This window comes from Pelophylax lessonae (genome assembly GCF_965119305.1).
Source record: "Pelophylax lessonae genome assembly, chromosome: 3".
NCBI lineage: Eukaryota > Metazoa > Chordata > Amphibia > Anura > Ranidae > Pelophylax > Pelophylax lessonae.
This window is the reverse complement of record NC_138770.1, coordinates 22212362-22238279: the sequence shown is the minus strand read 5'-3', so window position 1 is coordinate 22238279 and position 25918 is coordinate 22212362. Positions and strand designations below refer to the sequence as shown.

At 44.0% G+C, this 25918-nt stretch overlaps 4 protein-coding genes across 4 annotated transcripts in view; 3 read left to right on the top strand and 1 right to left on the bottom strand.

Moving 5' to 3' along the window:
* The window catches only part of LOC309550245 (uncharacterized protein), a gene marked incomplete at its 3' end in the record, with an annotated part of 2091994 nt that overhangs the window by 432311 nt on the left and 1633765 nt on the right, over positions 1-25918 (top strand).
* LOC309548867 (uncharacterized protein) overlaps positions 1-25918 on the bottom strand; it is a gene marked incomplete at both ends in the record, with an annotated part of 400016 nt that overhangs the window by 93669 nt on the left and 280429 nt on the right.
* Positions 4178-10952, top strand: LOC309548871 (uncharacterized protein; the record flags this gene model as incomplete). The annotated part of the gene is made up of 5 exons (XM_082248802.1): positions 4178-4302; positions 4430-4639; positions 4732-4873; positions 7177-7314; positions 10810-10952. The coding sequence occupies exons 1-5, from the start codon at positions 4207-4209 to the stop codon at positions 10950-10952; spliced, it is 729 nt and encodes a 242-aa protein (XP_082104928.1). The 5' UTR covers positions 4178-4206.
* On the top strand, positions 23092-24242 carry LOC309548870 (uncharacterized protein; the record flags this gene model as incomplete). The annotated part of the gene is made up of 3 exons (XM_082248801.1): positions 23092-23214; positions 23340-23474; positions 23976-24242. The coding sequence occupies exons 1-3, from the start codon at positions 23119-23121 to the stop codon at positions 24240-24242; spliced, it is 498 nt and encodes a 165-aa protein (XP_082104927.1). The 5' UTR covers positions 23092-23118.

Sequence of the window (25918 nt, the reverse complement as noted above, 5' to 3'; positions counted from 1 at the left end):
GATCCAAAACATAAAGCAAAATCTACAATGGAATGATTCACAAATAAACATATCCAGGTGCTGGAATGGCCAAGTCAAAGTCCAGACCTGAATCCAATCGAGAATCTGTGGAAAGAACTGAAAACTGCTGTTCACAAACGCTCTCCATCCAACCTCACTGAGCTCGAGCTGTTTTGCAAAATGTCAGTCTCTCGATGTGCAAAACTGATAGGGACATACCCCAAGTGACTTACAGCTGTAATCGCAGCAAAAGGTGGCACTACAAAGTATTAACTTAAGGGGGCTGAATAATTTTGCACGCCCAATTTTTCAGTTTTTTATTTGTTAAAAAAGTTTGAAATATCCAATAAATTTTGTTCCACTTCATGATTGTGCCCCACTTGTTGTTGATTCTTCACAAAAAATTACAGTTTTATATCTTTATGTTTGAAGCCTGAAATGTGGCAAACGGTCGCAAAGTTCAAGGGGCCGAATACTTTTGCAAGGCACTGTAACTGACAAGTTTGTGTAAAAAAAAATACATTTTCATTTTCTTTTCTGCATTTTCAAAAACCTTCTGGCAAAAAAATTTAATTTTTTAAAAACTCACTATGCCTTTCAGAAAATATCTGGGGGTGTTTACTTTCCAAAGTGAGGTCATTTTGTTGGTGTTTCCATTGTCCTGTTGCTCCAGGGCCTCAAAAATGTGATAGTTAGTCAGGAAATTTAATAGATAAATTGTGCTCCTTGAATGCCCAAAGGTGCTCCTTGGATTTTGGGACCCTGTATGCATCTAGGCATATATGTGGTGCCCTCATATTTGGGAGGCATAGCAGAATGTGTTTTGGTGTGTAATTCTAAGTATGCCTATGCTGTGTGTGAGAAATAACGTGTTAAACAGAAACCTTTTGAAAAAATAAATAATTTCTTCATTTAAAAAAAAAATTGTGACAAAAAAATACAGCTTCAAAAAACTCATCATACCTCATATTAAATAACTTGGACTGTCTACTTTCCAAAAAAGGGTAATTTTCTGAGGTATTTGTACTGCTCTGGCATTTTACTTTCCAGAATCAACATTTTCTATGGGACATTATACTACAAAATACTCCCACAAATGCGGTCCATTGATTGCAACCAAGATTTGTTAATTGCACACAAAAAAGTATTTATCCTAACATATTCATTCAAGACCATGTTACAAAAATGAATACACCCCAATGAAAATCTTAAGAGCAAAGCTAAATTGTACACAATAAAATCATAATTAAGAAGAATTCACCTATAGGTGAGTGTAATTGTATATTAAACAGGTGTCCAGCAGACAGTTGATTATAAAAGGGCGTTACTTACAAAGAAAACCCCTCCCATTTCATGGTGTCAGCAATGGCACCACATGGAAGAGAAATGTCAGAAATAATTTCTTTACACAAGAAAGGTGAAGGCTACAAGAAGATCATCAAAGCTTTACTTATCAGTCAGAATTATGTAGCAAAAGCGATACAAAAATGGAACTGCAACCATCTCACAGAGACGTCCAGGCCGCCCACGGAAGTTATCACCTCCAAAGGAGCGTCTTCTGATGAGTAGGGTTGGAGAAAATGGCCATGCAAGTTCATTGCAGTTAGATAAAGAAGTAGAAACCAAACTGGGGTGATTGTTTCCCATGACACAATACGGCGTACTCTGCAGAGGAATGGCATGAATGGGTGTCGGCCATGAAGGAAGCATGGGCTTTAGCCCACCTTAAAAATTTCCAGGGTGAAAAATAAGAAGACTACCGGGACTGTGTACTCTGGAGTGATGAGACCAAGATAAATGTTTTTGGAACTGATGGCTTCAAAACTGTATGGCATTCCAAAAGTGAGGAGTACAAAGAAAAATGCATGGTGTCTAGAGTGAAACATGGTGGTGGCCGTGTCCTTCTGTGAGGCTGCATGAGTGCTGCTGGTGTCGGGGAGCTGCATTTCATTAACCACTTCCCGCCCGCCCTATTACAAATTGACGGCGGGAATGTGGTTGAGTTATCCTGACCGGACGTCATATGACGGCGGCAGGATAACACCGCTCTGGGCGCCCCCCGGGGGCGCGCAGAGCGGCGATCGGTGATGCGAGGTGTCAGTCTGCATCTCCGATCTCGGTATCTCCGATCTCTGATGGAGGCTCTTTACCATGTGATCAGCCGTGTCCAATCACGGCTGGTCACATAGTAAAACAGGAACAGCCGTTGATCGGCTTTCCTTAGTTCGTGCCTGACAGGCACGAGTAAAGGAGCGCCGATCGGCGGCTCCCCTGACAGGGGGGGGGTCGGCACTGGTAATCAGATCATTGATTACCAGTGCAGACCCTCGGGGGGGGGGGGATGCCACTAGATCCACCAGGGATGCCCACTATGACCCCAGGGATGCCCACTATGACCCCAGGGATGCCCACTATGACCCCAGGGATGCCCACTATGGCCACCAGGGATGGCGATCAGGGCTCAGGGAGCCCCCCATTGCCCTCCCCATCAGTGATGCCCACCAGTGTCCTCCCTATCAGTGCTGCCCACAAGTGCCCATCATTGCCATCCTTTAGTGTCGCCCACCAGTGCCCATTATTGCCCACCAGTGCCGCCTATCAGTGCCCATCAGTGCCGCCCGTCAGTGCCGCCCATCAGTGCCCACCAGTGCTGCCTATCAGTGCCCATTAGTGCCCGTCAGTGCCGCCTATCAGTGCCCGTCAGTGCCGCCTATCAGTGCCCATCAATGCCGCCTATCAGTGCCCAGCAGTGTCGCCTATCAGTGCCCACCAATGCTGCATATCAGTGCTACCTATCAGTGCCACATATCAGTGCCTATCAGTGCCGCCTATCAGTGCCGCCTATCAGTGCCACACCATCAGTGCCTCCTCATCAGTGCCTGTCAGTGCAGTCTCATCAGTGCTCATCAGTGCAGGAAAAAACTTATTTATTTACAAAATTGTATAACATAAACAAAAAAACTTTTTTTTTTTTCAAACTTTTCTGTCTTTTTTATTTGTTTAGCAAAAAGTAAAAATCGCACAGGTGATCAAATACCACCAAAAGAAAGCTCTATTTGTGGGGGGAAAATGATATAAATTTGGTGTAAGTACAGTGTTGCATGACCGCGCAATTGTCATTCAAAATGCAACAGCGCTAAAAGGGGAAAATTGGCCTGGGCGGGAAGGGAGGGAAGTGCCCTGTATTAAAGTGGTTAATAGTGTCACGAACATGAATTCATAGATGTACTGCTCTATATTGAAAGAGAAGATGCTACCATCACTCCGTGCCCTTGGTTGTCACACACTTTTCCAACACGACAATGATCCAAAACACACATCTAAGGCCACTGTTGCATTTCTGAAGAAGAACCGGGAGAAAGTGATTCAGTGGCCAAGTAGGTCTCCTGATCTGAACCCAATCGGGGAACACCTATGGGGAATTCAAGAGAGACGAACATCACTCTCCATCCAGCATCCAGGCTCTAAGAGAGGTCGTTCTTGAAGAATGGAAAAAGATTGATGTTGCAATATGTGGCCATTCATTCCATGCCTAGAAGACTTGGTGCTGTCTTTACAAATCATGGAGGTCATACAAAATACTAGATGGAGGAGTTTTTGTTGTGGGGTGTGTTCATTTTTGCATCAACTAATTTGAGCAAAACTAAATATATTGTGTAATCTAAGTTCTATTATTACTTTCATGTAATGAGCCAAACAAATGTTCTATAGAACGCAGTTTTATCACAATGTTGGAAATTGTTCTTGTGTTCATTGAGATATTGATTCAAAAAGGGTGTACTCATTTATGCTGAGCACTGTATATCCCATAGTTTGATGACTCTAATTTTCCTACAGACTAAATATAAATGGATTTGGGTTATTTTTACCTAAGAAGTGGAGCAGAATACAGTTTTCCCCTCAATTTATGAAGAAGATTATTTATTTGCAACATTTTATAACAGACAAAAATGTGTTTTTTTTTTTTAACAAAAAAAAAAACCCGATACAAATTACATTTGGGAAGAGTGTTGCATGACTAAGTACACTGAGAGTGCTGAAAGCTCAGTATTGAGGTGGTTAAATGTACAGCAATCCTCCTATTACCCCCCCCCCCCCACATTTCCACACATCCACATCCTATTATTGTGTGACCATTACCATCCAAATAATTCTTACTTTCATTTCCCAAAGTTATCCATCTACAAGGAGACCTGTATAGATCAAATGACGACACCAATGAGGATGGAGGAGGACCGGAGTCACATGACTGAGAAGATACTAAACCTCACCCTGGAGATCATCTACCTGCTGACCGGAGAGGTGAGGAGGATTCTGGGAGGTCACATGACATCACTCTTATCTCTATTAATAAAACACAGACCTGACCGGAGAGGTGAGGAGGATTCTGGGATTCTAACATGATATTCCTATTGGTTCCTCAATACAGAGATTTCTTCTGAAGTCAGGTGATCATATGACCATCACAGTGCCTCCATGTGACTCCCTAAAACCTGAGAGACACAACATGCAGAAGATTCTAGAAGTCACCAAGAAGATGATGGAGCTGCTGACAGGAGAGGTGAGCGGTGCTGGGAATTCTGGGACATTATCCAGTAACAGACAAGGGATGTGTCTAGGACATGGACTCATGGAGGCAGTGAGTGGATTTTTTTTTTTTTTTTACAATATCTGATATCACAAGATTAACCCTTTTCATAAATGATCTTTTGTATAATTTTCTTGGTTTAGGGTGAAGATCTGATAGATATAAAAGTTGAGGTTAAAGCAGAAGAAGAAGAGAGGTATGTGAGGGATGATCAGCAGTCTATGGAGGAGGATGGAATAACGGGGACATTTATAGAGGAGGACACTCCTACAGAGATCAGCACAGGTGGGTCATTAACACTAAATACATTCCTCCACCCATACTGATCACTGATTGGTCCAGAGTAAGGCGGGGACTGGGTGATATCAGTCTGTAATCCCCTGGTCACTTTCCTGAGCTGTGTTCCCCGTCCTGTATTCCTGTATTTCTCTCGGATAATCTTCCTTCTCTGTGCTGCAGACACAATTTATGTATCTAGACTGGATTTATGGAGATTCTGGGGTTCAGCTGGCAGCAAAATGTTCATTTTCACCATAGACGTTACTAGACCTAGGCACCTGGGGTATGTTCTTCGGGTCTTTTGCCCCATGCCCGGGTCTAGTAAGATCTCTGACAGAACAATTCTCCCAGGGTTACTTCTTCTGTTGTCTGTTGGCTGTGCCGGGTGGAGGGATATGTCTGTATAGTCTCAGACCCAAGTCACTGAGTGCAGTCTCAGGAGATGGGAGGCAGCGGTGTGACAAGTTGCAGAGGTCCCACATGTAAACATTTAGGCTTCCACTGATTATGGGTCTCTTCCCAACAACCCTAGGCTGTGGTTGTCAGGGTCTGCAGGTGGGGGCTTATCGTCACTTGGAGGCTCTACCACCTGATGTAACTAACTGGTGTATGCTGGCCATGTGACCTCAGAAGGGGGCGGTGCCACTGGGTGATGAAGCCATATGACCCCCCCTCTTGCCTTTAAAAGGAATGTCAAAGCAGGCAGATGACGGGAGGCCTCCCAGGAAGCAAGAACGTTTTTGAATTTTCGGGTCCAGCGAGCATCATGATTGACGATGGATTTACATCGAGGGAAACTATTTATTTTTTTGATTTTTAATAAAGAATGGGTCAAAAACTGTCTCTTGTGTTTATTACTTTTTTTGAGACTATTATGGTGAATGGGTAGGGGTACTATGTACCTGATACCTATTTACATAGGGGGGCCAGGATCTGGGGGCCCCCTTGTTAAAGGGGGCATCCAAATTCCGATAAGCCCCCCGCCTGCAGACCCTGACAACCACAGCCCAGGGTTGTTGGAAAGAGGCCCTTGTTTCTATCAACATGGGGACAAGGTGCTTTGTTTGGCTCCCATGGACTTCAGTGGGGTTTTCAGTTCGGGTTAGAAAATTTCCCCTGTTCAGGAGTTCTGCTGTGAACTAAACAGGGGTGTTTGACCCATTCCTAGTCCTGACTCCTACATTATATACTGTGTGTTGTACATTACATGGTTCTAATACTGTACAGATATAACTGTTGTATCTTATACTGTATAATAAGTTGTACATTGCATAGGCCTTACTTCTTTTGCTCCTATTTTCTACCAGTTGGACATTTTATATCTGATGATTTGATTGGAGGACAGACTTTTACATGTTGATAATAATGTGATAACATCCTCAAACTTTGGAACCTTAAACAGAAAGTGATAATGAGGGAGGAGTCAAAAACCGAATGATGACTGTCTTCAAGAGGAAGGAAACCCTCCTCTGTAACTTGTACCTATAGGTAAGCCTATGATAAGGCTTACCTATAGGTACTGTAAATATCTCCTAAACATGTACCGTTTAGGAGATATTTACCCTACATGCAGCCAGTGACGTCACTGGTGCATGCGCTCTGAAGGAACGGCCGCTCGTGCCGTTCCTTCAGAGCTCCGTGCGGTGACCGTCAGCTCCCGCGCACGTGCACGGGAGTGACGTCACCGCGGCTCCGGCCAATCAGATGGCTGGATGCTGCGATCCTGGAAGACAGGCGACTTGACATGTCGTCATACAGGTAAGCGGGCAGCATGGCGGGGGCTTGTTCTGAGGTAAGTATTTCATAATGAGCTAGTATGCGATGCATACTAGCTCATTATGTGTTTGTCTTGCAGGTTGCAAAAAGAAAAAAAAAACATTTTGGGGGGTTTACAACCTCTTTAAGGATCAGTCCGGTCTTCATCTTGGTTGTTCTCCCCCCATTCTCACTCTCTGACCTCTGGTGGGGCTCAGCCCCGCTGTTATTCCTGACTACATCATGGACTAAATAAGGAAGTGCGGGACTTCTTGTGTTGGGAAGATGGCAGTGAGTGACAGAGGGGGTGGGGACACTCGTCCCCTCATCACTGTCACTCCTATAAAAGACAGTTCTCGTTCTTTCCTCACTCTCTCACTAAGGTCCTTGAATAAAGAAATTAACTGGTAGGAGATCAGAGGACCCATTTACTAGTTATATTGAGGGGGAATTGTAAGATCCTCAGAGACAAAGCTGCCTGATGTGGGCGGAGTCCTGGTTTAGGGGAACCAATCTGCTGATGTCTAGTAATAATCTTTTTATCTCTATTTTAGTACATGGACGGGAGATGAGGAAAACCTCAGAGGATTGTCTCACTTTGTCTTCAGACTGTAAAGTAGAAGATGAGGACATCACACAGTATAGTCCAGGAGAAAACCCGACTACCTCAAATGTCCATCCGGCACCACACAGTGTCGATGGACCATCGTATTCCTCTTATCCTGAGGAACCTCAGACTGTAAGGGACGGTGCCGGACCATCGTATTCCTCTTATCCTGAGGAACCTCAGACTGTGAGCGACAGTGCCGGACCATCATATTCCTCTTATCCTGAGGAACCTCAGACTGTGAGGGACAGTGCCGGACCATCGTATTCCTCTTATCCTGAGGAACCTCAGACTGTGAGGGACAGTGCCGGACCATCGTATTCCTCTTATCCTGAGGAACCTCAGACTGTGAGGGACAGTGCCGGACCATCGTATTCCTCTTATCCTGAGGAACCTCAGACTCTGAGGGATGATGCCGTCCTTCTAACAGATAAGAGGTTTTCCTGTACCGAGTGCGAAAAGTGTTTTTTAGAAAAATCAGAACTTGTAAAACATAAACAATCTCACACAAAAGAAAAACCATATTCCTGTTCTGAATGCGGGAAATGTTTTTCACAAAAAGCCAATCTTTACACACATCAGAAATCTCACACAGGCGAGAAGCCGTATTCCTGTCCTGAGTGTGGGAAGTGTTTCCATTTTAAATGTGAACTTAATGTCCATAAAAGATCTCACACAGGTGAGAAGCCGTATTCTTGTTCAGAGTGCAGGAAATGTTTTTCATTGAAGTCCAATCTTCACAGACATCAGAGGTTTCACAGAGGAGAGAAGCCATATTCCTGTCCTGAGTGTGGGAAGTGTTTTTCAGAGAAGTCCAGGCTTTACAGTCATCAGATGTTTCACACAGGGGAAAAGCTGAATTCCTGTCCTGAGTGCGGGAAATGTTTTTCACAGAAGTCTGATCTTTACACACATCAGAGATCTCACACGGGGGAGAAGCCGTATACCTGTCCTGATTGTGGGAAATGTTTTTCACAGAAGTCTGTTCTTTACAAACATCAGAGATCTCACACAGGGGAGAAGCCGTATTCCTGCCCCGAGTGTGGGAAATGTTTTTCACAGAAGTCGAGTCTTTACACACATCAGAGATCTCACACAGGTGAGAAGCCCTACTCCTGTCCTGAGTGTGGGAAATGTTTTCCACAGAAGTCCAGTCTTAACAGACATCAGAGATCTCACACGAGAGAGAAGCCATATTCCTGTCCTGAGTGCGGGAAATGTTTTTCAGATAAGTCCAATCTTTACAGACATCAGAGATGTCACACAGCAGAGAAGCCACATTCCTGTCCTGAGTGAGGGAATTGTTCCTCACTGAAGTCCTGTCTTCCTGTACTCAGTGCCTGAATGCGGAAAATTACTTCTACATGAATGTTGCTGGACATCACAGCTCTCATGTGGGGAAGAAGCACACCCTGATATACACCTCAGATATACTCCATGGCTGATCTTCATAATGTAAGAAACACTTCATAAGAAGATCAGAGATCACCAAAGACATGTATGAAGTGTTGTCCCGTGTTGGCCATTGATAGCAGGATAAAAATAAAAATGGAGTCATTACCTTTCATTGGCTGAGTACATTTTGTGGTGTAAGATTTCACACTTCGAGGTCTGTTTAGTTGAATGAATGTGACCGGCATGCTCCTAGCCATGATGAATATTGGATGTACAGTATTTTATTTCATACACTGATTTCCTTGGCTCCATCTAGTGGCCATAATGCGGTATTGCGCTATGAGGGACATTCAAGTCAAACCAGGACTTTTCATTTTACAGGTATAGAAAGGGGTGGTAGCATGGCAGTCCTACATGCAGTAGTAAGTGGTAAGTGTGTCCTATTACTGATGGGTGGGGCACATGTGGCGGGCAGTCCAGGGAGAGTTATTCAGGATGGCAGATAACAGTGTTAGTGCGTGCGTGGAACAGCGTGTGGTGATGGAGGTTCTTGTGAAGGAAGGTGTAAAACCCGCAGATATCTACAGAAGACTTCAAGCACAGTACAGTGATGAGACGCTCAGCTGCAGGAAGAGATTTGATTGGTGTAAACGTCGGTCAGTGAGGATCCCGGCCGTGGCGGTTCCCAGCCCCCAGCAGTGATTCCTGTGATCATTCAGCATGTGGAACACCTGATCCTGGATAACCGACACATAACCTGACGTGACATTGTCCAAGAGACCAATCTTTCTGTGGGAACGGGGAACACATTCATCCTAGGCTGTCCTAGGAGGGTTCAGGCGTCCTGATAAATTTTTACATGACCAAATTTTCCAGGCATTAGTTAACCACTTATGCTCCTGGAAGATTTACCCCCCTTCATGACCAGGCCATTTTTTGTGATTCGGCACTGCATTACTATAACGGACAATTGTGCGGTCGTGCGACACTGTACCCAAATAAAATTGATGTCCTTTTCCCCACAAATAGAGCTTTCTTTTGGTGGTATTTGATCACCTCTGCGGTTTTTATTTTTTGCGCTATAAACAAAAAAAGACAATTTTGAAAAAAACAAAAAGAATATTTTTTACTTTCTTACATAAAACATCCAATAAAAAGAAATGTAAAAAATCAAAATTTCTTCATCAATTTATTACAATTTGTATTCTGCTACATATTTTTGGTAAAATTAAGTGTATATTAATTGGTTTGTGTAAAAGTTATATCATCTACAAACTATGGGATATATATTTTTTCTAGTGATGGCGGTGATCAGCGCCATATAGCAGGACTGCGATATTGCGGAGGACTGTCAGACACGGGGGGGGGGGGGGGGAGTAATTCACTAAGCTGAAAGAATTGCACTGCTCCAGTTCTATTTTTTCTCGCCGTGTTAAATTAGTTAAAATAATGCCCAGGCAAATTTGTAATCGTTAAATTCAATAGTGAATTCCGATTAGAGCGGCATTATTGGCGATCGCGGCTTTTACAATTAGGAGTTTAATTTGAAACTTACAGGTATGGATTGCACTTAGCACTGTGGTGTAGTGGTATCTGCACATAGACACTGACTGATATGTCATGGGTTCTGGTCCAACCATCATCACATCAGTTGTGTTGGGGGGGGGGGGGGGGGGGGGGTTGTGTCTACAGATTGTTAAATTGGTAAAATTTGTGATAAGTACATGCAGCTAAGATGATTGGACATGCCTGTGAAGCGGAAGTGTTCGGCAAGTGACAGCATTCACAGCTGATTCAAAATAAATCGTCAATTATCCCAGCTGATCTGAGAGTTTGTCTACTGGGAGCTTGTCTATTTGGAGATTGTCTACTGGTAAGCCAATTGTACATCTATCTATATATATATATATATATATATATGTGTGTTTTCAGTGCTGAAGCTGATTGCTACTCTGCAAGCGTTCTGCTTCAGGGGCCCTGATGAGTTATTTGCTGATGAAACAAGGCGTTGGGTGGGACTGGAAGGTGTGACGTCATTGCGCCGAGGATGCAGCGGCCATTTTGTCGGTTGGAACCCAGACTGTACACACACACTGACCCTGCTCTGCATGTTTATGTGAGTTGAACAGCTTTAAAATAAATATTGCCCTTTATTTCATACGTAATACTCTGAGTGTTTTTCTAGTCTTGGGGCTTTTTGTTAATCCTCCCTGGGGAACGAATCCTGAGCCTGGGAATTTGTGTGACTCTTTCCTGGGAGCCTGCCTGATCCTGGACCATTATCTGGCCTTACTGGGTGCTGAATATGAACTCTGGATGAGCCTATAGTGGGATATGGATGCTTTGCATTAGTAACAGGACGATAAGAGGCAGTGTGGTTGGAGGTGATCTGGTGGTGGTAGCACCTATTTGCCTAAACAGCTGACCCTGGTGGATGGATGGACCTATTGTCTTATTGGACTGATATATACTCACTTCGTTTCTAGCGCAGCACCTCCCTTTACCATGTAGCCTTAAAGATATGTACTCCATGCTTCTGTGCTGAAGGTGGTTCTCTGAAAAGGTATGGCTGAGGCACCAACAACATCAAAGTGTTTTGACCATCTCCTTTTTTGATGCTTATAAAGAACAATCAAATCGGGAAAGTTAACCACTACCCTCTCCACACTGACTGTGTTACCCAAAATAAACTTGCAATTAGTGGTCATTGTTAGATGGCCCTGATAGGATATTCTCTATCCTTGACTTTCACAATTCTCCATGTCAAACTCCACTTCAACCTTCCTGTCATATCTAGCTATAATACACTGAATCTTCCACAAACTTACATTTGCACATATACACATCCCCCTAGCACACACATTACATGTGAGATTCCCATCGAATGTACTTACAGTGTCATACCTCGGGGGAGCCTGCCTCCTCTCCTCCATGGCCTTCTCCTCCCCACGGGGTGACCACATGGCAGATACTAGAAACATAAAGACAAAATACAATCATTTAATAACAGCAATTTTGAAAAGGGACACGGAAAGTAGGCCAACCCATTAAAGGTAGTTACAGTGGGCTGGGAGGGGGGGCAGCCTCCCCTTTTCCCCTGTCCTCCCCAACATCATAGATGTCTGCTGCTACATCAACCAAAACCAAGAAAAACAAACTTTGCAGCCCTTCCAGTTTAAACAGGGACCCAGAGAAGACACAAACTCATGGAGGGTACTTACATTTACCTTGAGGGCAGGTGCCCTCCTCGCCCCTCTCTTCAGATATCTCCTCCTCCACCGCCTCCTCCATCTCCTCCTCCTTTCTCACCCTCCTCCTCCTCCTCACCCATCACTGAAGCTACATAAACCACAAAAGAGAAAACATACAATAAAAAATGCAGCCCTCCAACTTAGAACAAAGATACAGAACACATTCACAGTCAAAGTACTTACAGTGGTCCTGAGGTGGATGAGCCTCCTGCTGCTCCTCCTCATCATCGCTGGTCTCTACAGATAAAAACAGCACAAGTTACACACAATTTTAGGACACAAATATCCAGCTGCTTCTCCACATGGTAGCAATATACTCAGCGCCCCTACAATTTTTAAGACAAAGCTAGGAATGCATTAGGGAATGTCCATTGGACATTTACTTAGGGCAGGCGGTACATACAGGAGCAATGCCATCAATGAGATTTATTGGGCATGTTTAACAAGAGGTCACTGTCCATCCACTATGGCCCGCTGACGAAGTCTCTGACATAACGTGTACGGGGGAGGAGCCTGCTAGGAGTACGTCGATCCTTGGAGATACACAGGGAGCTGTATTGATGCTGCTAAGCCCGCACTGCTGAAGTGCTGTTGAATGTAAGTGGATTTCTGTATAGCAAGAGGAATAAAGGTTTTGCAAACAGATAGCATTAGATCCTTTCTTCCTTTTCTCACACCGGGTCCTTGGCCCACGTGGAGCGGTTGCTGGAAGTAGTGGATGAAGGGAGACCAGGCTGCTATCCTTGTATATCCATCTGTATACATCCCAAAGCCTGCATGACTCTCAAGAGTCTAATCCTAAGGTGAGCTGCTTATTTTGCACTAGCCACTGGGAGCACTGGAGTGAAGCATGCAGCACTTTATTTAAATCACAACTGAAGATTGATTGATTTATTGTTCACTTTCAGTTTTCACTATTGGGACTGCTATTTTCACTGATTATCACTGTTATCTGATTTTATAAGCACCGAGTTGCTTTCTGATTATAAATTATTTAAACATATTTACTTTGTCACTTGGCGCAGCAATATTTATTATAGATAAAAATATAATGTCCAAATAGTGAACAGTGCAAAAATGGTGATTCCAAAACATTGCTGGTACACCCAGGGCCACTGATAGAAATCATGGGGCCCCGTACAGCCTAGATGATGGGGCCCCCTTAAGCCCCACCCCAACTCTGCTCCTGGTCACACCCCAGCCCCATTCCTGGTCCCACCTCGGCCCCGCCACCGGCCCCTCCCTAGGCATTGCCTTTAAACAAAGTGCAACTTTGTCTTCAAGTGACCTCATGCCATGTATGTGCTGCAGTCAGAGACAGTGCCCCCCCAATGCCATGTATGTGCTGCAGTCAGGGACAGTGCCCCCCCATGCCATGTATGTGTTGCAGTCAGAGACAGTGCCCCCCTCATGCCATGTATGTGCTGCAGTCAGAGACAGTGCCCCCCCAATGCCATGTATGTGCTGCAGTCAGGGACAGTGCCCCCCCATGCCATGTATGTGCTGCAGTCAGAGACAGTGCCCCCCTCATGCCATGTATGTGCTGCAGTCAGAGACAGTGCCCCCCAATGCCATGTATGTGCTGCAGTCAGGGACAATGCCCCCCATGCCATGTATGTGCTGCAGTCAGAGACAGTGCCCCCCTCATGCCATGTATGTGCTGCAGTCAGAGACAGTGCCCCCCAAATGCCATGTATGTGCTGCAGTCAGGGACAGTGCCCCCCCAATGCCATGTATGTGCTGCAGTCAGGGACAGTGCCCCCCATGCCATGTATGTGCTGCAGTCAGAGACAGTGCCCCCTCATGCCATGTATGTGCTGCAGTCAGAGACAGTGCCCCCTCATGCCATGTATGTGCTGCAGTCAGAGACAGTGCCCCCTCATGTCATGTATGTGCTGCAGTCAGAGACGGTGCCCCCCGTGCCATGTATGTGCTGCAGTCAGAGACGGTGCCCCCCCATGCCATGCATCATACAGTATATGATGTATGTGCTGCAGTCAGAGACAGTGCCCCTCCCTCATGCCATGTATGTGCTGCAGTCAGAGACAGTGCCACCCCCCCCTCATGTCATGTATGTACTGCAATCAGAGACAATGCCCCCATGCTATTTTTGTGCTGCAGTCAGACAGTGCCCCCCCCCACCATGCCAATGTCACCCCCCCCCAAGCACACACCTGTTTTAAAGCACTGGCACGTCCTCTTCTTGTCTTGACTGCTGGACAATTCAAAAAGCAGCTGCCTCCTCTCCTCTGCTACGTTGTAGATAGCTGCTAAGCTGTCACACTCATAGGCAGCTTCCCTTGCAGTCTCTCGCAGGCTGAGTGGAGAGCAGAGCTGAGTGCCGGCCGTGGGCAGAGGAAAATGGATCACTCCACCAGGAAAGGCAAAATGCAGGCAAGCGGCCGGGACTTGAGCCGCCCTCAGTCAGCCTAGAAGAACACAGAGCGGGTGCGGAAATGACATGCGCCCGAAATAGAAGAAATAGTCCCCACACACACCCAACAGCACAACATTGGGGCCATAAAATAGAAAAAAACACCCAACCTAAGGTGCTGCCATGCAGTTAACAATTCCCTAAAGGCTTTTTTTTTTGCACTGTTTTGAGATTTCTCCAGGCCCCCCTACCCCTACTGAGCTGAGGACTTCGGCCTCAGTACAACGGGGCTGGTTGTACTGGCTTATCAGCGGCCCTTGAACAGACAAGGACTCACTGCTCAAGGTGGTGTAATTGCCTGATGACTCACACCGGTGCATGCCCCGGCTCGCCTCCGTGAAAACTTGATAAAAGAAAAGGAATTGGCAGCACTCCAGGTTGAGTCAAAATCCAGATTTATTGACTGGACATCCAAATATGACAATCGTGACAAGGTAGACGCGTTTCACACACTGACTGTGTGCTTAATCATTACAAAGAAAAATGGATATAACATCTCAATATATACACACACAAAAATCCAATCCTCAATTAAAAAACAGGTGATACAAATAAGGGGTAAACCATTTTCCTAATTACCGAGGACACGGATAGACCCATAAAACATCTATGTGAAACCAGTGAAAAATCAAATGTGAATGCTGTGACACAAATGTGTATAAAAAAATATATAAATGCAAAAAATCTGATAAAATCTAAATATGTATAAACTATGTATGAAAATTAAATGTATTGTGATTAAAGATATGGATAAAATTACCATTGTTTAATAATATGTGTCAATTATAAAATGAGAATAAAAGCGCAAAAAAATGCACAAAAAATATACAAAAATACAAGGAATAGTGAATATATATATTGATATCTGTACAATCCGATTATGTGAATATAAAACTATGAAATTACATCTCCAAACATCAGCCACATGTGTGCATATCCAAAAGATAATGATCCATAGCGACCTATATCTAGGAAGTCAGTGTTTTGTATCTCTATGTACAATAAACTGATGATTCACCATTATAATCTCTTTTGTTCATACATCGGGAGATGTCGGCGATCATTGACATGATTCATTTGGATCTGCACACATACGGCACAATGGGTCGGGCCAAACCATGATTTCCTTATTTGTAGATAATACATCCATTAGGTCTTGTGCAAACATATATCGTTATGATATTATATATCATTTCTGGCCCTATTCGCAGACTGCGTATGTGTGTTCTGTATGTTATATAGAAAATGGTGGTTCACATGGATAATCACAAATATTAAGGGTATTTTTTTCTCCTTCAAATAAAATGGATTTAAACCATTTATGATTGGAATCCTCCATATCCAGTGTCCGTCCAATGCAACACATTGGAGAATTCATCTCCAGTGTTGTTACAGTTCCCATGTCAATCTGTTAATAGTGTTGATACGATATAACAATAAATATATACTATGTGATTTATTTCACACATTGCTTGGGATTGGACGTTGACATCGGGTAACAAATCCAGATACATAATTGCCTCCAAACTTGTTGCATTTCCACATTCAATTACAATAGGAATTGCCCATATACATAGCCGCATGTTTTTTCACAGTTGGGGGCCAGGATCTCTGGATCTTTTGATTAATTGATCCTTTGTTCCTCGGATCCTTTGAATTTTGGCTGGATCTCGATGTCCATTCCTGGGAGTTCATAGCATGACGTGGCCAACACTGCAGAGTTCATATTATATTACTTTCACTTTACATTTTATTTATATAATGAGCTTAGAGGTTGGGCCATCATCCTACATAATATTAACGATACTTTGCATAGTTAATTATCTCCCATATTTATGTCCTTTTATGTGCGGATTTTCCGCAGTTGGATCTTACCATGTATGGACCCCCTGTCTTGCACGATATCTAGTGTTGTAGTCTGGTGTATCTAGCTTTGTCCCTCGGATCCTTTGAACTCTGACTAGATCTCGATGTCCGTCCCTAAGAGTTTATAGCATGATATGGCCAACACTGCAGAGTTTATATTATTACATATACTTTATATTCTATTTATATAATGAGCTTAAATGTTTGGCCATCATCCTGCATAATATTAAATATACTCTGTGTAGTTGTTCATCTCCCAGGCCTATATCCCTCCATATATCCTTCCAATTATGGATTCTCTACAATTAGATCTTACCATGTATGGATCCCTTATCCCTCCATATATCCTTCCAATTATGGATTCTTTACAATTAGATCTTACCATGTATGGATCCCTTATCCCTCCATATATCCTTCCAATTATGGATTCTCTACAATCAGATCTTATCATGTATGGATCCCCTACCCCTCCATATATCCTTCCAATTATGAATTCTCTACAATCAGATCTTACCATGTATGGATCCTCTATCTTGTTCAGTATCTAGTGTTATAATCTGATGTATGTAGCTTTGATCTCCTCGAACTATATATCTCTCTCCGGTCACCCCGATATGATTGTGATTGTTTTTATGGGTGACCGGTTGATGTATATATACACAGGATCATATGTGTTTATTTTGTTCTAAAAACCATATTGTTCAAAATTGTTTTTATTGTACATATATCGTTTGGTCTGTGTATATTATACGATCGATTTTCTTCTGACCCATACAACTAATATGCGCGAATAGATTTATATATTTGACAAAAAAAAATTTCTTAAAATTGAAAATTTAATAACAAACTATTTCATAGTTTTATATTCACATAATCGGATTGTACAGATATCAATATATATATTCACTATTCCTTGTATTTTTGTATATTTTTTGTGCATTTTTTTGCGCTTTTATTCTCATTTTATAATTGACACATATTATTAAACAATGGTAATTTTATCCATATCTTTAATCACAATACATTTAATTTTCACACATAGTTTATACATATTTAGATTTTATCAGATATTTTTTTATACACAATTGTGTCACAGCATTCACATTTGATTTTTCACTGGTTTCACATAGATGTTTTATGGGTCTATCCGTGTCCTCGGTAATTAGGAAAATGGTTTACCCCTTATTTGTATCACCTGTTTTTTAATTGAGGATTGGATTTTTGTGTGTGTATATATTGAGATGTTATATCCATTTTTCTTTGTAATGATTAAGCACACAGTCAGTGTGTGAAACTCGTCTACTTTGTCACGATTGTCATATTTGGATGTCCAGTCAATAAATCTGGATTTTGACTCAACCTGGAGTGCTGCCAATTCCTTTTCTTTTATCAGCGGCCCTGGGTACACCTCCCCTCAAGAGTAGCTGACTGTCACCATTTTGATCCCAAACTGTTCAGACAGAAGTGTTTTGAACCAAAGCAGCCAAATTTAAAACCAATAAAATATAAAAACATTATTTAGGCTCCACAATACCCCCAAAGTGATTTCAAATAAACATCTCTAAAATTAACATGCTTTTGCTTACCATCAATAATTCAGAGTCGCTCCAATGACTCACTCCCTGGGGCCACATATCGCAGGATTGCCATCCTTTTCCTTCCCTTCTTTACCAAGCAGACCACCGCTTGGCACCCATCAGCTGTGTCTAGAACAAGAAGACAAAGAGGATATCATTTAATCACAAATTATAAAGGAAGTTCCAAAGGCTGTGAACACCCCCCACCCCCCACCCCCACACATCCACATCTTTTGGCATATTTATTCCACATATTGACTTACCAGAGATTCTCGCCACGGCCTTCTTCAGCGCTCTTGGATTGCACCTCTTTATGTCACTCAAAGAGCGCTGAAGGTCCTGCACTGATGTGCGGTGGTGGAATCTCTGCCACAGCTTCAAATGCAGGTGTCGCATAATGGTCGGCTTGGTAAAGTTTTTTATGGAGGAGTCATACCGACGGAGGAGGAGGATCTGTGGAAACAAAAATTTATGTTTTACCAACGTTCCAAAAAATTGTGTTAGCAAAACTCAAAACATACATAAAAAAACCATTAGAGATTTGGGACCAATGATTACTGTTTCTGGTGATTAGGGATGAGCTTCAAGTTTGAATAGAAGCTAAGTTCGACTCAAACATCGGCCGTTTGATCGTTCGTCGAATGATGAATAAATGTGCTTCTTCGCAGGAAATTCAAGCGCCCATAATGCACTGCATGTGCGCGGTGCATTATGTGATTGGCCAAAGCATGCACCCTTAGTAAATATAAATAAAATCAGTGCTAGACCACAATAAAACAGTGTAAAAAAGGGCAATGGCAGCATACATTCAGTGCTTCCACATAACACAAATATAGGTATAAAATAAAATGAATGTAGCGCCAAAGTAATACTGCAAATAAATCAATAAATAACAAAAGATGGTGACTATGCACAGTGAGATAAAAGTGCAAGTGCTACCACTTAAGCCCCGGAGGATTTGGCTGCTAAAGGACCAGGGTTTTTCTTGCGATTTTTTACTGCGTGACTTTAACGGACAATTGCGCGGTCGTGCGACGCTGTACCTAAACGAATTTGACGTCCTTTTTTTCCCACAAACAGAGCTTTCTTTTGGTGGTATTTGATCACCTGTGCGATTTTTTGATCACGCGCTATAAACAAAAAAAGAGCGTAAATTTTGCAAAAATAACAATATTTTTCACATTTTTTTATATGAAATTCCCCAAAAAAAAAAGTAAAAATCAAAATTTTTTAACATTTTTCGGCCAATTTGTTTTATGCTACCTATGTTTGGTAAAAAAAATTGCAAAACGCGTATTTTGATTGGTTTGCGCAAAAGTTATCGCGTTTACTAACAAAGGGAAAGATTTTTGTCATTTTTGGTGTTTTTTTTTTTAACGCGTAATGGCAGCGATCTGCGATTTTTTTTTCGGTACTGCGACATTGCGGCGGACAGATCGGACCCTTGACTGACATTTTTGACACTTTTGGGGGTACCAGTGACATTACTGCAGTAATCAGTGCTATACATATACACTGTTACTGCAAAAATGACACTGGCAGGGAAGGGGTTAACTTTATTGGACAGGGAGGGGTTAAGTGTGTCCTAGGGGCGTGATTCTAACTGTGTAGGGACATTCCTATTGGTGTAAAAGCAAAGATCAACCGTTCTACATAGTAGAACGGACAGATCTTCACTTTTACACAGGGAGAACTGACAGGCAGCTTGTTTACACAAGCTGCTCTGTCTTTCTCCCTTCACAGGAGCGATCGCAGTGTAACTGGCGGACATCGAGTCCGCCGGTCACACGCACTGACTTGTCTGTGAACGAGCCGCGGCGGGCGCGCGCCTCGGCGGGCGCGCGCCCGCCCGCGATGGGCTCGCAAGTCAGTGACAGGCGAGTGACGTATTGATACGTCACTCTGCCTGGCCGGGGCTGACCGCCGCAGTATATAGTCGTGCGGCGGTCGGCAACCGGTTAAACCATATAATAATGTAATTCTGTTTCTGTAATCACTATCAGAAAGTGTCACATTGGATATAAAGTGCTAGTGCTGTCAAAAATCCTGTGACAGTGATAAAATAACCATATAAATATTCCAAAATTGTATCAAATGGTGACCAATAAATAAATATATTGAAATGCATAAAGTGCCAAGTTCATAAAAAATCAAAGGTATCTTCAGTGATGTGCAAAATTGCAATAAAGGTGCTGGTGCTCCAATCTTATACGTGTAGCCCTGCCCCCTGGGGAGTGCTGTAGTTGTAGTGAGTGCCCTACTGCAGAGGTAGTCCACTGAGTGACTCCAATCAATCCACTGTCCAGCTTTTTTCTAGCAGTTTTGCACTGACTGCTGTAGTTGCAGTAAGTGCCCTACTGCAGAGGTAGTCCACTGAGTGACTCCAATCCAATCCACTGTCTAGCTGTTGCCTAGCTTTTTTCTAGCAGTTTTGCACTGACTGCAGTAGTTGCCGTGAGTGCCATAATGCAGACAGAGGTAGTCCTCCACTGACTCCAGCCCAGTCCAATCCACTGTGACATGTGTAGCTGCTGCCTTGCTCTTTTGCTAGCAGTTTTGCACTGACTGCACTGCATTAGTTGCAGTCAGTGCCTTACTGCAGAGGTAGTCCTCTTCCACTGACTCCAGTCCATCCAATCCACTGTGTATGTGTATTTTTTGTGTAGCTGTTGTTGTTTCCTAGCTTTTTTTCGAACAGTTTTGCACTGACTGCACTGCAGTAACATATTGCAGTGAGTGAGTCCACTACCGCTGCACTTTATTATGCATAATGCACAATCAGATGTTGTGAAATGCAAAGCAAATGTCCCTGCAATTGAAGATTTCCAATCAGTTTTTATGCAGTTAAGGTGTGAAGAACAAGCACTTTATGTTAAAAATGTAAATAAATAAAGATTCACATGTTTATTAAGAGATTTGTGTCAAATTTCGTGTTTTTTGGGCAAAATTTTACATGTTTGAAAATATCGGCCGATACCTATATGCGATCGGCAAAATATCAGTATCGGCAAAGAAAAACCGATCTCGTTCGATCACTAATACATACACACACACAGCACAAGCCTGTGTTCACACTGCAAGACGTTTCTCAGGGCTGCAGTTCCTCTGAGCTCCACAAGGTGGTATTGCTTCTACCCAGACAGGAAGTCTCTATGGAATACAGACAGGAAGTGATGTCAGGTACAGACAGGAAGTTCCGGGTGAGAGGTGAGTTGGGAGGAAGTAGAGAGGAGACGTTGCTGGAAGTTGCAGCAGATGAGGTAATAAGATCTTATTTTCTGTTTTACACCCAGTAACCCCCCCGTCATGTCCGTCCTCTTCCTCCATAGTCACTGTGTCGTCTTTTATCTCCAGCAGATGATGATACACACATATATATATATAGTGTGGAAACCTAGATTAACCCCTTCAGGGGCAGAACATTTCCCCACTTTTGGGGCCGGAACATTCTCTTCATTTTGGAGATAAATTCTAGTAATATGTTCCTCTCAACAAACAGCACTGACAATAAATAGAGAAGATAATGACCATCCTGACTAGAGATGGGCTCGGGCGTGTTCAAGTTTGCACGTAACCGATCCCGCCAGGAAGCCAACACTGCACTCTGCTAATCACAGACAGTGAGACATTTCCCGATCCGCAGCTGCACAGATCAGTAAATGTCTCACTGCCTGTGATTAGCGGACTGCAGTGTCGGCTTCCTGGCGGGATCGGGTACGTGCAAACTTGAACACGCCTGAGCCCATCTCTAATCCTGACCATACATGGCCTACAAAGGGCAATTATTACACAACACAGGCAGCCAATGGGCAATCATTACAATATGCAGCCAACACAATGATGGAGTGCAGGGGTCAGGAGTATGGAGCCCCTTACATTGCTGGTCAGGAGGAAGAAAACATTCCCTAGCCTGCCATGAAGAATATGTTCCATCATTGGTGTCAGAGGGAGGAAAATACTGAGGGCTCTGAGGGACGTAGAGGAGCTGAGGGGATGTGAGGGTTTTTGAAGCTGGAAGACTTTAGGGGCCTCTGAAAGGGTAATGTATCTGAAGGACTCTGAGAACCTTGAGGGGGTAGTCAGTAGGGCTGCACGATTTTGGGCAAAAAAGTACATTGCGATATTTTGTTTTCAACTATATATATCGCGATATTTCTCCAGTTACGTGCTATCACTGGGAGACGCACATCACGGGGGAGGACACAGGCCGCACTGAGGAAGATGCTGCTTCAGCCAATCAGCGCTCAGCTTACATGACACTGCACAGCTGGAAGGAAGCGATGTGTGCCCGGTGTAAGCTGATCACCTCCATCCCTCCCCCGATCTCACCTGGTGATGGTGCTGTGCCCGGAGTGTAGCTGGGGAACACACACACCGACCCCCCCCCCCCCCTGGACCGAGATCTGGTGTTGTGTCGATATCGGTTTCCCCTTGCTTTCAGCTGTGATCGGAACTCCGCCCCTCCAGCTCGATGCAATCCAGCCCTCCCAGCTCTGCCTCTAGTCTCCAGCCGACCATTACTCCGCCCTGCTCCACCCATTGTCTCCCCATTGAATCTACTTACAAAACATTACAGCCTGATCCCGCCCCCGATGCAGCCAGGAGAGACAATGGGCGGAGCAATGGTCGGCTGGAGACTAGAGGCAGAGCTGGGAGGGCTGGATTGCATCGGACTAGAGGGGCGGAGTTCCGATCACAGCCAAAAGCAAAACGGATGTGTTGGCTTCCAGCACTGTGAGTCCTCCCTCGAGTCCCGACTTCTCCCTGTGCTAAATATTGTGTCTTCGGCGATATGAATATCGCCCACACCCGCAGAACGATAGTCGATATCACATCGACTATCGTTCAGCCCTAGTAGTCAGGCTAAAGGACTATGAGGGAATAGGGGCTGGAGGGCTCAGGGGACTCTGAGGGACAGAGGGGGGGTCTATGATTGTCCTCCCATTCCACCTGCACTTATTTTTCAGACCTTACAGAACTGGCAATCTTAACCGCTGGTCATGTGATTTGTTCTGGAATATTATGTAAGATGAAGAAGGGATCTCCTTCATTCGTTGGTGAGCACTTGTTCTTAGATGAGTTCTGTTTCAGCTGCAAACCAGCTCAGAAACCAAACAAATCCAATATAGAAAAGGGAAATTCTGATATGGGCAGGCTAAGAGGGTCCAAGGTCCTCCAAGATGTAATAAATCCGAAACAGTCCAGATTAAATGTATTCTCATGGGGAGAGTAGTTCTTAAATGTACAGCAACTTTCCTATTACCACCCTCACATCCCCATCCTATTATTGTGACCAATACTATCCAAATAATTCTTACTTTCATTTCCCCAAATTATCCATCTACAAGGAGACCTGTATAGATCAAATGACGGCACCAATGAGGATGGAGGAGGACCGGAGTCACATGACTGAGAAGATACTAAACCTCACCCTGGAGATCATCTACCTGCTGACTGGAGAGGTGAGGAGGATTCTGGGAGGTCACATGACATCACTCTTATCTCTATTAATAAAACAGACCTGACCAGAGAGGTGAGGGGGATTCTGGGATTCTTACATGATATTCCTATTGGTTCCTCAATACAGAGATTTTCTCCTCTGAAGTCAGGTGATCATATGACCATCACAGTGCCTCCATGTGACTCCACAAAACCTGAGAGACACAACATGCAGAAGATTCTAGAAGTCACCAAGAAGATAATGGAGCTGCTGACAGGAGAGGTGAGCGGTGCTGGGAATTCTGGGACATTATCCAGTAACAGACAAGGGAGGTGTCTGGATGGTGACTGTATCATTGTGTGTGTCAGGTTCCTATAAGGTGTCAGGATGTCACTGTCTATTTCTCCATGGAGGAGTGGGAGTATTTAGAAGGACACAAGGATCTCTACAAGGACGTCATGATGGAGAATCAGCCGCCCCTCACATCACCGGGTAAGAGGAGACTTTATTGTAAAGGAGAGAGCAGTACGGAGGCTCCACCTAGATCCCCCATCATCTGATAAACACATAGAAACAATGTATTCAGTCAGTGTGTGTGTTTCCTACAGATGGATCCAGTAATGGGAACCCACCAGAGAGATGTCCCCGTCCTCTGTATTCCCGGGATTCCACACAGGAAGGTCACACCATCCCCCACCATCATCAGGTAGATGAGAAACAATTACTGATAGTTGATTTATATACAGTATATTTGTTACAATGAATGTTTTATTATATATTCAGAGTGGAAACCTCGGGGATGATAATATTGATGTTAAAGAAGAGTATAAAGAGGAGGATGAGGAGTATGGAGTGATGGAGGAGTTTTCAGAAGGACACAAGGATATGATGGAGCCACCCAATACAAGGAACCCACCAGAGAGATGTCCCCGTCCTCTGTATTCCCAGGATTCCACACAGGAAGGTCACACCATCCCTCACTGTTACAAGGTTGGTGGGACGGAGCATCTAGAACATGGACTCATTGAAGTGATTTTTTTAAAAATGTGATGTCACAATATTGAAGCTTATGCTTTACAGATGACCTCTGCTATTATTTTCTTGATTTAGAGTGGAGATCCAATCGATATAGAATTTGAGGTTAAAGCAGAAGAAGAAGAGAGGTATGTGAGGGATGATCAGCAGTCTATGGAGGAGGATGGAATAACGGGGACATTTATAGAGGAGGACACTCCTACAGAGATCAGCACAGGTGGGTCATTAACACTAAATACATTTCTCCACCCATACTGCTCACTGATTGGTCCAGAGTAGGGCGGGGACTGGGTGATATCAGCCTGTAATACCCTGGTCACTTTCCTGAGCTGTGTTCCCTGTCCTGTATTCCTGTATTTCTCTCGGATAATCTTCCTTCTCTGTGCTGCAGACACAATTTATGTCTCTAGACTGGATTTATGGAGATTCTGGGGTTCAGCTGGCAGCAAAATGTTCATTTTCACCAGAGGAGTTACTAGATCTAGGCACCTGGGGTCAGGGTCGGGACAAGGGGTGGGCAGGAGGGACAGCTGCCCTGGGCACTGTGGTATAGTGCGAGGTGGGACCGCAAGGCTATTGCGGGGGGAAGGGATCTGTGTTGGGAGGAGGAATTTAAGGAGCAGGAAGGACTAAGAATTGTTCTAGGAAGGGAAATTTGGATGTGTGCTAGAAGTGGGGATTCATGGGTGGTTTGTGTTGGGAGGGGGTGGGAGAAGGGGATTGTGCTAGGAGGGTCAATTTTGGGGGGTTTGTACTAGAATAGGTTACTTACTCTGCTATTCACTGGCTGTGCCTGACTTATGAGTCCTGACCCTTACACTGTATAATTTATATTGTATATTACATAATCCTTACCCCTGCACTATATACTCTGTTATACATTACATACCCCTGACCCCTGCACTATATACGCTATGTTGTACATTACATAGTCCTGACTTCTGCTCTCTGCCCTCTACCCACTGCTATATATATACATAATATGGATTCTCTTTTGTTACACTCATTTTCTACCAGCTGGACATTTTATATCGGTAGATAGTGAGTAGGTGTCCCGCACATCAAGGCGTGAGTCTGAGACTGCCATTTACTATCATATAGCAGGTCTTGACTTGGACACCTAGTCACCCTCTACCATTTACTAGTTACCTTAAAGGGGAATTGTAAGATCCTCAGAGACAACGCTGCCTGATGTGGGCGGAGTCCTGGTTTAGGGGAACCAATCTGCTGATGTCTAGTAATAATCTTTGTATTTCTATTTTAGTAGATGGACGGGAGATGAGGAAAACCTCAGAGGATTGTCTCACTTTGTCTCCAGACTGTAAAGTAGAAGATGAGGACATCACACAGTATAGTCCAGGAGAAAACCCGGCTACCTCAAATGTCCATCCGACACCACACAGTGTAGATGGACCATCGTATTCCTCTTATCCTGAGGAACCTCAGACTGTGAGGGACAGTGCCGGACCATCGTACTACTCTTATCCTGAGGAACCTCAGACTGTGAGGGACAGTGCCGGACCATCGTATTCCTCTTATCCTGAGGAACCTCAGACTGTGAGGGACAGTGCCGGACCATCATATTCCTCTTATCCTGAGGAACCTCAGACTGTGAGGGACGGTGCCGGACCATCATATTCCTCTTATCCTGAGGAACCTCAGACTGTGAGGGACAGTGCCGGACCATCGTA